This window comes from Acinonyx jubatus, chromosome E1 (assembly GCF_027475565.1).
Source record: "Acinonyx jubatus isolate Ajub_Pintada_27869175 chromosome E1, VMU_Ajub_asm_v1.0, whole genome shotgun sequence".
Taxonomy (NCBI): Eukaryota; Metazoa; Chordata; class Mammalia; order Carnivora; family Felidae; genus Acinonyx; species Acinonyx jubatus.
In genome coordinates this window covers 37,959,396-37,973,310 of record NC_069397.1, presented here as the reverse complement: position 1 = coordinate 37,973,310, position 13,915 = coordinate 37,959,396, and the positions used below count along the sequence as shown (strand labels likewise).

At 55.5% G+C, this 13,915-nt stretch overlaps 1 protein-coding gene across 6 annotated transcripts; it reads right to left on the bottom strand.

Annotated features, from left to right (window-relative positions):
- Positions 1–430: 430 nt before the first annotated feature.
- GRB7 (growth factor receptor bound protein 7) lies at positions 431–11,103 on the bottom strand. 6 transcript variants are annotated; one of them, XM_053212418.1, is made up of 15 exons: positions 10,638–10,896; positions 6,743–6,899; positions 6,477–6,630; positions 6,137–6,293; positions 5,887–6,008; positions 5,718–5,795; positions 5,312–5,449; positions 4,860–4,970; positions 4,570–4,668; positions 4,235–4,315; positions 4,039–4,155; positions 3,799–3,853; positions 3,584–3,671; positions 3,385–3,478; positions 2,663–3,201 (listed from the first exon to the last, which is right to left on the bottom strand). In XM_053212418.1, the coding sequence occupies exons 2-15, from the start codon at positions 6,892–6,894 to the stop codon at positions 3,055–3,057; spliced, it is 1,593 nt and encodes a 530-aa protein (XP_053068393.1). In that variant the 5' UTR covers positions 6,895–6,899; positions 10,638–10,896; the 3' UTR covers positions 2,663–3,054. The 6 variants fall into 6 exon arrangements, with proteins under 6 accessions (XP_053068394.1, XP_053068393.1, XP_053068389.1 ...); XM_053212419.1 differs by lacking the exons at positions 2,663–3,201; positions 10,638–10,896 and adding an exon at positions 431–2,467 and having other exon boundaries at positions 6,743–10,631; XM_053212414.1 differs by lacking the exon at positions 10,638–10,896 and adding an exon at positions 10,903–11,103 and having other exon boundaries at positions 2,663–3,478.
- Between the last annotated feature and the right edge of the window lie 2,812 nt (positions 11,104–13,915).

Genomic DNA, 13,915 nt, shown 5'->3' with positions numbered 1-13,915 from the left:
GGGGCAGCCAGTGCTGGGATGGTTCTGGAAGCCATCCATGGCAGGCAGCACACAGCAGGTTGCTCTGGTTCCCGCTAAAAAGAAACAAAACCTGCACCCCTCTCATGCCTTGACTGCGGTAATTTCTTTGGGGTAGATCCCCAGAAGGTTCCAGGCTACAGGGTGGATGAGGACTTTCTACCCACCTCTGTCTGACAGGCCTGGCTCCCCAGCCTAGGATTAGCCAAGGTTGGGGGTGCCTTGGTCACAAGTGGCTGCTGGGGCTGCCAAACCTGGCCCAAGGGCTGGCTACAGTGGCTGGTCCTTCTCAAGGTCACTTCAGGACAACCTGCTCGCCAGAGACCAGGGCTGCAGAGAAGGAAAGGGCTCTTCAGAAGAGGACATTCCCACATATACTTTTTATATATGGCCATTTGGGAATCCCACCTGGAAGTCAGCCATGCAGGGCTAGCAGAACAGCCCAGACCTGTATTCAGACCTGAGGTGATCTCCTGTCTCTCTCACTGTGACTTGGGGCAGGTCTCCTCACTGAACCGTCAATTTCCTCACCAGCAAAACAGGATCCCACCATCTCTCGCCCCATCTCAAAGATTTGAGGAGAGGTTCTCCGTTTAAAAAAATCTGCAGGGGTTGGCACCTGGGTGGCTCAGTGGATTGACCGGTTTCGACTCAGGTCGTGATCTCACGGTTCGTGGGTTCTAGCCCCACACCTGCATCAGGGACTTAGGATCCTCTCTCTCTCAAAATAAATAATAAAATAAAACTTAAAAATTTTTATTACAGAATTTTCAGGCTTACACAGGTTTAGAGAATTGAATCAATCCCCATGTACCCATCACCCAGCTTCAACTATTAGCAACTCATGGTTAACCCATGACTATACTCACACCCTCTCCCCTAACCTTGGAGTTATTTTAAAAACAAAGCTAAGATATCATTTTACCTGTAAATACTTCAGAACGACTCTCTCAAAGATGATGACTTAAACGCACACACATACACACGCACACGCACACACAATACGGTTATCACCCCTTGAAAAGTTAACCATAATTCCCTAATATCATCAAACATCTCACCGGAGCTCAAATTTCCCCCAATTGCTCATAAATGTTTTTACAGTTAGCTAGTTTGGATTTGAATCAAATAAGGTCAGCACATAACATCTAGTTGACATATGTCTACATTTCTTGAGAGCTAGAGATTCCCCATCTTTTCTTGTAATTTTGCTATTGTGGAAGAAACCGGGTTGTCTATTCTGTAGTTTCCTAGTCTTGATTTGGGTATTTGTATCCCCATGTGTAATTTCACACGTCCCTCTGTCCTCCGTATTTCTGATAAATTAGTAGCTGGATCCAAAGGATAAGACTGCAGTTTTTTGTTTTTTTGGTTTTTTTTTTTAATTTTTGTTAACGTTTATTTATTTTTGAGACAGAGAGAGACAGAGCGTGAACAGGGGAGGGGCAGAGAGAGAGGGAGACACAGAATCTGAAACAGGCTCCAGGCTCTGAGCTGTCAGCACAGAGCCCGACGCGGGGCTCGAACTCACGGGACCGCAAGATCATGACCTGAGCCGAAGTCGGATGCTTCACTGACTGAGCCACCCAGGCGCCCCGAGACTGCGGTTTTATTTTTTGGCAAAAATAATGTCTAGTCGGAGTTCGTGTGTCTGAAAAGAGGGTCTCTTTGTGGTTTAAAAATCAAGTGGCAGATTCGGGTGTTGCCAGTTTGACAGTTATAAATCCTTCCTGTCACATAAGAGCTAAGACTATAAAATTCCCTCTTAGACAAAACTCTTTAGACAAAAACAGACCAGCATAGGCAGTGGGAAGAGGCCAGACCCTGCAGGATCCATCTGGACTTGTATTTTGGAAAGATCACTCTGGATGTTGGAGGATGGGTTGGAGGGGGAAGCCAGACTCAGAGGGCTGAGTGTTGTAGTGTACCCATTATATGACTTTCTGGAAGGAACAGAACTGTAAGGACAGAAAGCAGGAGAGAGAGGGGTTGACCATGGGGGGCATGGGGACTTGGGAGAGATGATGGGCCATGTGTCCAAGTAGGGGTTGTAGACTCATTAACTGTCAGGACTCATCCCAGCAGTGGGCCCAGGACTTGCAGAGGATACAGGCTATGAGAGTCCACTCCAGCTCCCAGGCCTGTTTGAGTTACCCCCACAGCTTTAGGTCCTGTCAGGAGATCTCACCTGGATGACATTCCCTTATACATTCATTTGTTAAACAAGAAGTTACTAGGCACCCACTATGGACCAGGCTCCATGCTGGACACTGGAGATCCTCAGATGACCAAGACCACCCTGCCCTCAAGAAACATCCAGGCTGGGGGTGCCCGGGTGGCTCAGTCAGTTGAGCATCAGACTTCAGCTCAGGTCATAGTCTTGCAGTTCATGAGCTCAAGCCCCACATGGAGCCCTCTTCGGATCCTCTGTCGCCCTCTCTCTCCCTCTCTGCAAGGAAGAGAGAGAGAGGAAGAAAGAAAGAAAGAAAGAAAGAAAGAAAGAAAGAAAGAAAGAAAAGAAACATCCAGGCTGGAGGGTACCTGGCCTGGATCCATCGGACACATTTGCCAAGGCTGGTGCCCTCTTCTCCCACTCCCCTTCTCTACTCCAGCTAGCCAGGTCTTACCAGACAGAATTCATAGATGTATCAAAAAATAATCTTTATTGTCACTAGTATAAAACATAGCAGATCAACTGGCCTCTCAGTCTGTACAAAGTGTGGGGCATAAGACCACCTGGGCTACTCCATTTCTCCCAAAATGCCCTGCCCAGGGCAGTGCCCAGGAGTTCCGTGAAGGGGAGGGCCACCCCAAGTGCCTTCTCTTGAGGAGACAGGTCAGGGGTGGAGTGGGTGAGGAGCACTTTCTGCCTGAGGGAGGCAGAGGGGCCGAGGAGAAGACCCTCTGGAGTACGGGAGCCCTCCAATTGTTCATGAGCCTGTCCCCACCTTCTGCCCCCTCCAAGTCCACCCTGTGAGCATCGGGGGCAGTGGCCAGCCTGGAACAGGCTGAGACCCATGCCTGCTTCTGTGGCCGTCAGAGGGCCACGCGGGTACAGCAGTGGCGCAGCAAGCATGGCAGGATGCCACGGTTCAGCTGATGGAACTGCACAAGCTGCAGCAGGTCCGTGAAGCGAGTGTGGCCGTCATCCATGCTGAAGTAGAGGCGGCCCTCCTCCTCGCTCTGGGGGGACGGCCACAGGGGGCGGGGTGGAAGGTCAGGGAGGGACTCGAGGGGATCCCTCCTGGTCAGGGCCGAGGTCCCCAGTGCTTGTACAGGGGCAAAGGAGAGAGCGGGAGGCCCCAGATACACCGCGGGCCGGGGAGCTTCTCGAGGGGGCCTGGTGAGGAGACAGGGATTACTCACCGGGAGGATGAGATAATGTTTGACCTTCTGCAGGTGGCACAGAGAGAGGACAAAGCCTTGTGGGTTCCGTTGACTCTCTCGAACAAGGAACAGGCTGCCAGGAGACAGGGCAACATTACCCGAGGACACACAGCTGCCGCCTGGACACGGGGCCTCTCCTGTCCCTGGGTCTGTTGGCCTGCTTAGCCCTGCCCCTTACCCGTCCACCAGGCCCTGCTGCCCGATGAGCCGCTGGCTCTCCTCTCGGGAGATGCGTCCATGGAACCAGGGTTGGGTGCGGTGGATGGCTGGAGTTGGGGGAGGCAGATGGGCCGTCACTCTGGGGAGGAGGTCCCCACACTAACCTCCCCCACCGGGAATGCTCAGAGAAGCCACGGCAGCCCCCACCCCTGGGGACGCCGGGTGCTCACCCACCTGCACTGAGGCTCGTGCCTGAGCCTGGGGTGGGCAGGCTGAGACGATGGTTCTTCTGCAGAGCAGTGGGGGACACAGGGGATCAGGGCGTGACTGAGGTATCACCCGGCACCTCGAGAACATAGAGACCCTTTCCGCACCTGGCGGCCCGCCTTACCCCACTCTTCGTCCCACACCATGGAAACCCACGTGGAGAGAAGGTGCCCAGTATAAACATGCAAATGGGTACAGGCCCCTCACCCTCCAGGCCTGGGCCTCCTCCAGGGCTGCACTCAGAGCTTCCCGGGGGTTCTCGATGACACGCCCAGCATGGCCAGAGAAGTCCATGGCCACCAGGGTGTTATCAGAGACACTCCTCTGTAGATGGGATAGGATGGGGAGGGGTCAGACGGGGTCAGGGCATCCACCCCCAGCTAACCCCCCTGTGTACACTCACCAAAGGTGGGGAACCCACACAGGACGGACGCAGGTGGCGAGACTGTGCCTGCTGATAATTCTTATACAGCTGCACCCCATACTGCGGGTTGGAGAGAGAAAGAGAACCTGAGGTCAAGCAGGTGCTGGCAGCTGGGCTGTGAAACCCACACACACCAGAACTCTCCAAGGGCAAGACTGCATCTCTGCCCTGGATAAGGAGCTTTCTGAAGCCGGAGTGAGGACTCCAGCCTTGGGCCCAACATACTAACAGAGCAAGGCTATGATGCCCCCTCATTCCTGGGGGCAGAGTTATAATTCCTCACTCATGCCCCCATGCCACTCCCAGGGTCTCACCTTGAAGAGGCGGAAAGCTGCTAACCAGCAGGTGCGGCTCTGCTCATCCTCGCTGCAGAAGACCCGAAGCCCCTTGTGGCCATTTCGAAGCTTATTTGGCTGTAGAGAGAGGAAACCAGCTGGTCCCATATCTGCCATTAGGACCAGATATCTGTCTCCGTAGGGCAGGACACAGGGCAGAGGGCAGGGGGAGGAGTCTGGGTGTCCCAGATGGGAGCTCAAAAGCCCTAGGTAAGATCCCAGGGCCTGAGCAGCTCCCGTTGCCTCCCAGGCCAGGCCAGGGTCTTTACCTTGATACAGAAGCCGAAGTCCGTGGGCATCCCATAGAGCTTGCGGCCCTGGGTCACCACGTACACGTTGGACTCGTTCACATCTGCTACATACTGCAGGTGCCTTGGATCCTGTGCAGCACGGGTAGACAGGACTTGTAACAGGCAGACCCTGTCCCCCTATTATTGTCCCAGTAAGCCAGCTGGGGAGATGTCAGGACCAGAGAGGAGCAGAGAAGTGCCTCAGGTCACACAGCAAACAGAAGCAGAGCCAGGGCTCGAACTCAGTTTCACCTGCCTTTCCCACCACTACTTCCTGGGGTAGGTACGCTAGGAGGGAAAGAGGAGCAGCTGAGGGCCTCAGGGTCCAGGGGAAGAAAGGTCCAGGGGTTCCAACAGGGAAGGGACAACTCCTAGAAGGACCAGGAATGGGATACCCTAGGGGCTGGGGCTGTCAACCTTCAAGACCTCACCTTGGAGGTGCCCTTGGTGGAGTAATAGAGGCCAGACCGGCGCAGGAAGCAGAAGAAGCGTTTCCAAAGCTTCCGTCCTGACCCTCGAAGCTGCAGGAAGCCCTGGATCTCTGGGAAGCTGCCTGCATTCAGGAAGTTCTGAGGCCAGAAGAGAGCAGGAAGAGCATGAGACGCCAAGAGGGAGACAGGGAGATACACACACACATACACAACGGCCTTCATAAGAGAAGGTGATCCACATAGACTTACCGTCCCATTTACCAGATGCAGAAACCTGACGCTCAGCCAGGAAAAGTAACTTGTCTGGTCGTTTAGGACCGTGCTAAGCCCTCCACCACACACAGGGAAGGCACAATGCTTAAGGGTCAAAAAGCGACAGGAATCATGACTGGAAATATCCCTTTACCTGGATGAGGTCTTCATGGGATATGCCTGTGTGTGCATCCAGACAGCTGGAGACCATCTTTTCCGGGAACAGGGAGTGCTGGGGGGAAACGAGAAAGGAGCCAGGGATTGAGGGCCCAGGTTGGGGATCAGGGTATCCCAGTGCCCAGACCCCCTGCACCCACACTCACTGGGGAGCTCTTGAACAGTTCATACTTGGCGAAGTTCTTCCGGAAGACAAAGCGGCTGTCTCCACCAATGGGCCAGGCAGCCTGCACTTCCACCACTGACTCGTGGTCCTCCAAGCCCCGCTCTGGCGTCAAGGGCAAAAAGCAGGGCTCAGCGGAGACCTGCCAGGCCTCCCAGATGAGCCAACCTGCCCAGCCCAACGTGTGAAGCATTTGCCTCCCTACCCAGGCAGCCCCCTCCACCCCAACTCACCCAGCGCCAGATGGGGGTGGCACTCCACCAGCCCCCAGTTTTCATCGCTCAGGGCGTGAGCCCGCTGCACCAGCATTTCACACACGTAGCGAGCCGTGGCACCTGCCGCCACCTCCACAGACCGGCAAGCCCCATCTTCACTGTACACCTTTACTACCTGTGCCCCGGGAATTGCAGATGACTTGAGGAAGGGCAAAGGGTGGTTATTTCCCTTCTGCTGCTGCTACACCTGCAGGGATTCCTGATCAAATCCCCCAGCCTCCACGGAAGTGGCACCATATCCACCCTCATATCCACAGCATCCCCATATCCCTGCCTTCTCTCTCCCAAGACAACTCACATGGGGGCGGCTGGCGTCTCGAGGGAGCAGCCCCCTTGCACTGGAGGGCCCCCCAAGAATGGGGGTCTGTGAAGGAGGACTGCAGAGCTCAGGGAAGGGGTTGGGGATGGAGGGTAGAGAGCTTGTCCGCAGCTCCTCCTCTCGAAGAAGATTCCTGTGGCCCAAGGTAAGGGGCAGAGAAGAGTTGACTGCAAGCTTCTGTCTCACCCCGGCGCTGACCGCCTCCCCACCACCAGCCCCTCCTCAGCTCCATCACTCCATCGTACCTGCTGGTTGGAATGGGCAGAGGCTGGGACCTCTTCACCTCCCCAGGCAGAGGGGCAGAGGGAGGCGGGGGAGTCCCAGGAGGGGTCCCAGGGGTCAGGTACAGATCTTCTGGGGAGCTGCTGAGATGAGGTGGAGACAGACCCAGCTCCATAACATCTGAGGGAGAAGAGGGGGCTGGAAGTGGCTGATCTTGACCCCTTGTCCTGGGAAGAGGGGCCAAGAGGACCCAGACCTCCTGACTTCACACAGCTGCCAAGGGGCCCCTCAGAGTTTGCCCAGCACCTCATTGCTCTCCCTCTAACTGGAGTTTCTCTGGAGCCTCTGGGGAAGGGTAGAGTGAGTCCATTTACAAAAAGGGACTTCAGGTCCCTGAGAAGGAAGCATTCTTGCCCCCATCGCAGGTGAGTCAGGGAGTAAAACCTGGTGTTTGGACTCCAAGTCCAGTGCCCTTCTTTTAGCCCCAGGTTGCCCAGGGGAAGAGCTAAGAGGGTCCCACTCCGCCACCATGGGGCAACAGACTCCATAACCCACAGACTGTTCGAGGCTCAGACTTTCAGTCTCTGAGCATGCTCTGAGCACAGGGCACTCAGCTCCTCCGGGCTCTGCCCCAGGTTTTTCCAGGGCTTTGTTGCCAGACCTGGTTGCCAGAGCCTGTTGTGGCAACGCCTGCCCAAGTGCTGAGTGATGCACAGAAGGGGAGAAGGAGGTGGGCCAGGATAGGAACCAGGAGGGCAGGAGGCAGGCTCAGCTGCAGTGAGAAGGACAGGACTAACCTGGGGGCCCTGGCCCCAGCAGCCCCCAAACCTTGTGTGCCCTCCCCAGATTCTTCCTCCCGCCCAACTTTCTTGAAGCCCCAATGCCAGAGCTCCCTCCTCTGAGCAGCCTTCCTGGATTTTCCACCTTCAGACTGAAGGTCTCCCTCTCTGCACTGTGCTGGGGACTCTGTGCCAATTACGTGCACCTGTCTTACCCACCCACTGGTCTGAAGACGCCTGGCACTGCTAGGCAAGGCCAGGGTCTTACCCATGTCTTATCACCCACAGGTGCTGCACAGGTACCTGAGACAAGTAAGGACAGGAGAGCTGGGGCAAAAATGCCCACCGGCGGCAGAGGCAGCACAGGCTCCTCCTCCACAGGAAGAAAGACCCCTTTGGCTGGGTGAGAACCTGGGAGCTCCTGAGACCTAGGCCAGCGCTGTTAGGCTGCTGGGGGCACCTGGCATTGACCCTCCAGGATGGGGTAGGTCCCGGACTCTTAAGTGAGGGGATCTGGGGGACAGGTGAGTCAGGGTGGGGCGGGACAGCACTGCCTGGGGCTCTCTATTCAACATTGACTCATCTGCACAACTTCCTGGCTTAAGAGAAACACAAACAACCCTGCCTCTGCCCACCTCCCTCCACTCCCGCCCCCAACCTACCAGCCTAGGAGGAATGGGGGAGGCACAGGGCAGGGACAGGATGGGGGAGAAAGAAGCTGCCTGGCCTGCAGCTCCTCTGACATCATTTTCTCCTCCCCACCCTTGGCCCACCTCCAGTCCAGGTGGGACTGAAGTCAGCCCCCAATCTGGTAGCCACCACCCAGCCCAGGAGCCCCCTCCCCCAAGGAGAGAAAAAAGGCCCGGCCTGGATTTCAAAGGCCCATCTGGAGTGGAGCTGACCTCCACTGATGCCCTCACTCACCACAAAGAAGAAACCCACGAAGTGCTCTCTATCCTGGCTGGGGCCTACCAGGCTTTCATTCTGATGCTGCTGCCCACCCCTGGAACCCAGGACTCAGTGGCTCAGAGGACTCCTCTACATCAACCCTGGGGGATGAGGGTCCTCCTGACACACTCTTCAGGGTGTCCTGGCTGGAAGGGTACTACAGGAGCAGAAGTAGAAAGTCAAGACACCCAAGAGGACAGACACAGACAGGCAGAAAAAGGAAGGTTGGAGGGAGAGACAGGGAGGGGGCTCAGGGTCCTGCAGGGAAGGGTAAAACACACCCACCAGTGAACATCAACAGACACCAGAACATCAACAACAAAACGCAGTGTCCCCACTCCCATCCCGTTTATCCTCTGGCAACCAGCCCTGGTGACTTCACTCCAGGGAGAGGGAGACTGGGGGAGGGGGGTCTGCAGGGAAGCCAGACAGGATATCAGAGACCAAAACTGGGGTCCTCCTCCACCCCAGGGAAGAGGAATCAGGGCAGTGTTTGGACCGGGAAAGGGGAGAAGATCTAAATCAGAATCAGATTAGAGTCTGGCCTCAGAGGGCTGGAGGGCCGACTGAAGACTTGGGTTTGGCCTTTCCATCCTTCACCCTGCCCTTCAGACCCTTCCAAGACAAGAGAAGAGTGGGGCAGTTAGGACCAAATAGATGAAACTGGGAGAAGAATGGGGGTCCTAGCTGTGGGGCCCTGGCAGGCCCCCTCCCAAGGAACCTGAACTCTCAAACTGGGGCCCTCAGAAAGCTTCTGTTGAAGAAACAGACCCCCATAATCTATCAGTCCCCGAAACACAGCAACTCCACGCCGAAGCTTCCCCTATGGCCTCTCCTGCCCCGCGGCTCCGGCCCCACCCTCCTTCCCGCCGTCCCAGCCTCCTGCCTCCTTGTTTACTTCCTGAATCTCGCCCCACCTGGCTGGCCCCAAGGGCGGGTGGCAGGGCAAGAAAACAAGGCCACCTCCGCTGCTAACCAGGGGAGGGGGAGGGGCCGGCAGGGCCGAGGCCTAGGCTGGGGACCAGCAGGTGGCGGGAAGGCCCCCGTCTGGCCCAGCACTCCCCTCCCCGCCCCCATCGGGATTTATTGTAAGGGGAGGAACGCTCAACCTTCGGGGGAGTTCTGGGGGTACAGGGCCCAGGTGAGGAGGCGGGAAACCCCTAGGTGACCCAGAGTTGGGGGGAGGGTCCAGGACCCTGAGGCCCCGCCCACTCCCTCACTCGAAAAACATGACCAATGCGAAAAGGGAGGGTAAGCTCTCTTAAAGTTTAATTTGGGAAGAATGCTGGAGTGTCTGTGGAGTTAATCATTACACGCTGCTTGCCTTCGAGGAGGGCTCCCCCAGCAGGATCAGGGGGACAAGGGAGACCAGAGTCCAGGGCAGGCCGACCAAGAGGGGCGGTGGAGTTGGGAGACTTTCCAACGCAAACAGGTGCATTCTCCATCCCCGTAGTGCCAGGGAGACCCAGATTCTGTCTTTGTGCAAACACTACCCCCCCCCAAACATGTACACACACTTTCCCTTGGCCCCACTGCACTGCTGACCCCCGGCACCAGCCCCCCAGCCTTCGAGCCTTCCTTCTGAAGCCGGGAAAGACCCTCAGGCCTGCCCCGCCCCCACCTTCCCTTCCGAGGGTAGGACCCTGTGTTCTGAGCAGGCAAACAATAGGAGAAGGAGTTCTAGCAACTTCAGGGAACCCTCTCCTCTATTGCCCTCCAAATTGAAGGGTACCCCTTCCCCAGGGGAGACGTCAATCTTTAGTAGAGCCTTGGGGAAACCTCAAACGAGTAACCTCAGGCTGAGCAAGGAATGATCCGAGGCAGCTCTCGGTATTCGGCCCCCCTCCCAGCCCTCTTTCTGGGGAGGTGGGGAGGGGCTTCAGCGGGAAAGCAGCGTCTCTGGAAGGAGAGGATCAGAGATCTTCCTTTCTCAACCCCATCAGCAGCTTTGTCCGGGGGCCAGAGGGAGGCGGGGTACAGGGAGGGAAATAAGGAATAAGGAAGACAGGAAATGAGAATAGGGAAAGACTGAGAGCAGATGGTGAGGAAGGGGCGGGATATGGGAGACTGGAGAAAAAAGAGAAAGTGAGGCCGCCAGAGTAACGCAGGAGGAGGCTGGATCTTTCCAAATTGGCCCCAGACCTGCTGCTCCTCCCCACCCTCACGATGAAGGGCCCGTTTTGGTCCTTACCTGCACCCTGGCGTTGGAACACTTGGCTGGGGCCACCGGTTTAGGGAGAGAGACGCCTGGCCCTTAACTACCTGTCCCCCTCCTGCCCCCGCCCTTGGCCTGACATCACTGAAGGGGAGAGGGAAGGGGGGGAGCCAGGCGGCTGTCCGTCCGCCCATCAGGGCAGCCTGCCAGCTCCTGGCCCTGAGACCCGCACAGCCTGGGGCCCTGGTGGGGCTGGGGGTGGGAGCAGATTATCGTCTGGGACCCATCCTGGCAACCTTACCTAGAGAAGCCCCAGCAGGAGTAGCAGGACACGGGGTCCGAAGTCCGGTTCTGTCTAGGGACCCCAGATACCTGGACTTGATTTCAAATCCACTCCCTCTTCCCTACAGGTGGTAGGAGGGCGTCCTGACTTTGGAGGTAGAAGTGAGGGTTGGGGGAGGGACAGCCTTATGTGTCCAGGCTTCTGGACGAAGGAAACTAAAATTATCTTGGGCAGGTGGGGGCGGGGCCGGGGGGTGGGAAGCATGGGAGGAGGAACCCCAGGAGGAGGGGCGGGGACTCTGACACTCTACTCTGGCTGGGATTGTTTTTGCCCTTCTTAGCCAGCCAGCAGGTGCCAGGGGAGAGGCGGGGAAGACAGTCGAACTGAACAGCCTCCAGAGCGAAGATCTGGAGTCCTCGTGACCTGGGAGGGAGGGGCTGGGGGCTGGAAGGTAAGGGGAAAGGACCGGCGCACCCTTCCCCAGGCTCCTCACCAAATCGGGTCTGCTCATTGGCCAAGCTAGGGGGCCTGTCTGCGGCTCTGAGTCCCACTTGATGTGGCAAAGAGCACTCAGCGAAAGAGGGAAGCCAGCCAGAGGGGTGTCCAGCAATAAGGCCTGCCCCTTGACCTCCAGCCACAGTCTGGCCACCCAGCCTGCACCCTGGCCCTCAGAGGCACCCAGAGTATGTTCTCCCTTCTTTGCAAAGTCCAGGGTCTCAGCTTCTTCTGAAATTGCAAGAGTTAGGCAGGGTCTCATGGTGAGAGGAGTGATCTGGGGGAAGCTCTGGCCAGGTGCCAGGGGACACGCCCTCCTCCCCCCCCCCCCCCCTTTTGAGCCATCACTTTAGCTCACTCTTTCAGCATTAGGCACACACAGGGGTCAGGGAGAAGGCCTGGATCAAAGGCAGTGGTCACCTCCCAACCAGGAGTTGGTGACAGTTGAGTAAACAAACAGTCCATAGAGTGATAAGAGGTCTGCCCTGGGGGACCATCAAGGAGTGGCTCTAGCCTCAACTTTCTCCAAATGGGTTTTCCTTGGAAAAACCAGTATAAGTGGACCAAGCAAAGAAGTGGGGGAGGGGACAAGGTCAGCTGGGCCATGGAGCAGTTTGTGCAAAGCACAGTAGGCAATTCACTCAATCATTCCTTCATTCGTTCAGTTAATATTTGTTAAGTACCGGGGCGCCTGGGTGGCTCAGTGGGTTAAGCATCTGACTTCAGCTCAGGTCATGATCTCACAGTCTGTGAGTTCGAGCCCCGCATCGGGCTCTGTGCTGACAGCTCAGAGCCTGGAGCCTGCTTCAGATTCTGCGTCTCCCTCTCTCCCTGCCCCTCCCCTGTTCATGCTCTGTCTCTGTCTCAAGAATAAATTAAAAAACATTTAAAAAAATATTTGTTAAGTACCTACTAAATGCCAACCGCAAGCTTGGTACTGGGGAGAAAGTGGGGAGAAACAAAAACAGATCCTGCCCTTTTCCTCATGCAGCCCAGTTGGAGAGACTGATGTTAACCAAAGAATCACACATGGGCGCCTGGGTGGCTCCAGTCGGTGGAGCATCTGACTTCAGCTCAGTCATGATCCCATGTTTCATGAGTTCAAGCCCATATTGGGCACACTGCTGTCAGTGCAGAGCCCACTTTGGATCCTCTGTCCCCCTCTCTTCCCCTCCCCTGCTCATTCTCTCTCTCTCTCAAAAATGAATAAACATTAGGAAAAAAAATCACACAAAAAATAAGGGGCACCTGGGTGGCTCAGTCAGTTAAGTGTCCAACTCTTGATTTTGACTCAGGTCGCAATCTCACAGTTCATGAGGTTGAGCCATGTGTCGGGCTCTGCGCTGACAGCTAGGAGCCTTCTTAGGATTCTCTTTCTTCCTCTCTCTCTACCCCTCAGCTGCTTGCTCACTCTCTGAAAATAAACTAAAAAAAAAAAAAAGAATCCCACAAAAATAAGAAATGACAGGTGACAAATATGCTGGGAAAATGACTCACCCAGGGAGTTGGGGAAGCCTTCTCCACGGAAGTGACAATTGAGCAGAGGGGAAGCTGGGTCTGGAGCAGGGAGAAGGTTGAGATTGGTGGGTGGGAATGGTGGGGGGGCACCTTTCATGATGGGGAAACAAGTGCCAAAGCCCTTGGCAGGAGGGGACACAGCACACAGAGGCAGAGTGGGGTTGAGAAGAAGGAAGGAGAGGAGGCCACACAGGTAAGCTTGAGCAGGTGTGGAGAAAAGCAAGCGTTTCAGACTGAGCTGTGTTTCTCCAAGTGTAGCCTGTGACCACCTGCCTCCACATCTCCCTAGGCTTGTATAAAAAAACAGATCCCTGGGCCCCTCCCCACCTACTGAATCTCAGTCTCTGGGGCCAAGACCCAGGAATGTGTGGTATTGACAAGCCCTCAGGTGGTTAAACCAGGTTTAAGAGCCATCCATCCTGTCTGTCCAGACAGGCAGGAACTATGGGCAGAGGCCAGACCCTGCAGTGTCTCTCTGGGCTTGAGCAGAGGCGAAGAGAAGTGGGCAGATTTATATTTTGGAAAGATCGCTCTGGATGTTGAAGGATGGGGTAGAGAAGGAAGCCAGAGTCGGAAGGCTGAGTGCTGTAGGATTCCATGTATAGGCTTTCTGGAGGGGGTGGAACCATAAGGACAGAAAGCAGATCTGGGGTTGGGGAAGAGGGATCAGGGTTGACTGCAAAGAGCACAGGGACTTGTGAGGAGGTAATGGAGCTGTTCTGTATCTTGGTCATGGTGGTGGATGTACAACTATATGTTAGGACTCGCAGAAAGGTACACTCAAGAGGGCAAATTTTACTCTGTATAAGTTATATCTGAGTTTTTTTTAATAAAAAAAAAGAAACGACAACAAAAAAGAATAGTTTTATAAGTTAATGGAATAGAATCAAAAGTCCAAATATAAACCCTTACATTTCTGGCCAAATGATTTTTGACAAAGGTGCAAAGACAATTCGGGGCGGGGGGGGGGGGAAGATTAGTTTTTTCAGTAAATGGTTCTAGGACAATCAACATGCCA

Excerpts from the sequence above, each read along its gene's own strand:
- GRB7 (XM_053212414.1), bottom strand. The coding sequence starts at position 6,894 with ATGGAGCTGGGTCTGTCTCCACCTCATCTCAGCAGCTCCCCAGAAGAT. Across the intron at positions 4,971-5,311 it reads CCACCAAGGGCACCTCCAAG|GATCCAAGGCACCTGCAGTA; the intron begins GTGAGGTCTTGA and ends CGTGCTGCACAG. Across the intron at positions 4,316-4,569 it reads CAGCTTTCCGCCTCTTCAAG|TATGGGGTGCAGCTGTATAA; the intron begins GTGAGACCCTGG and ends TCCAACCCGCAG.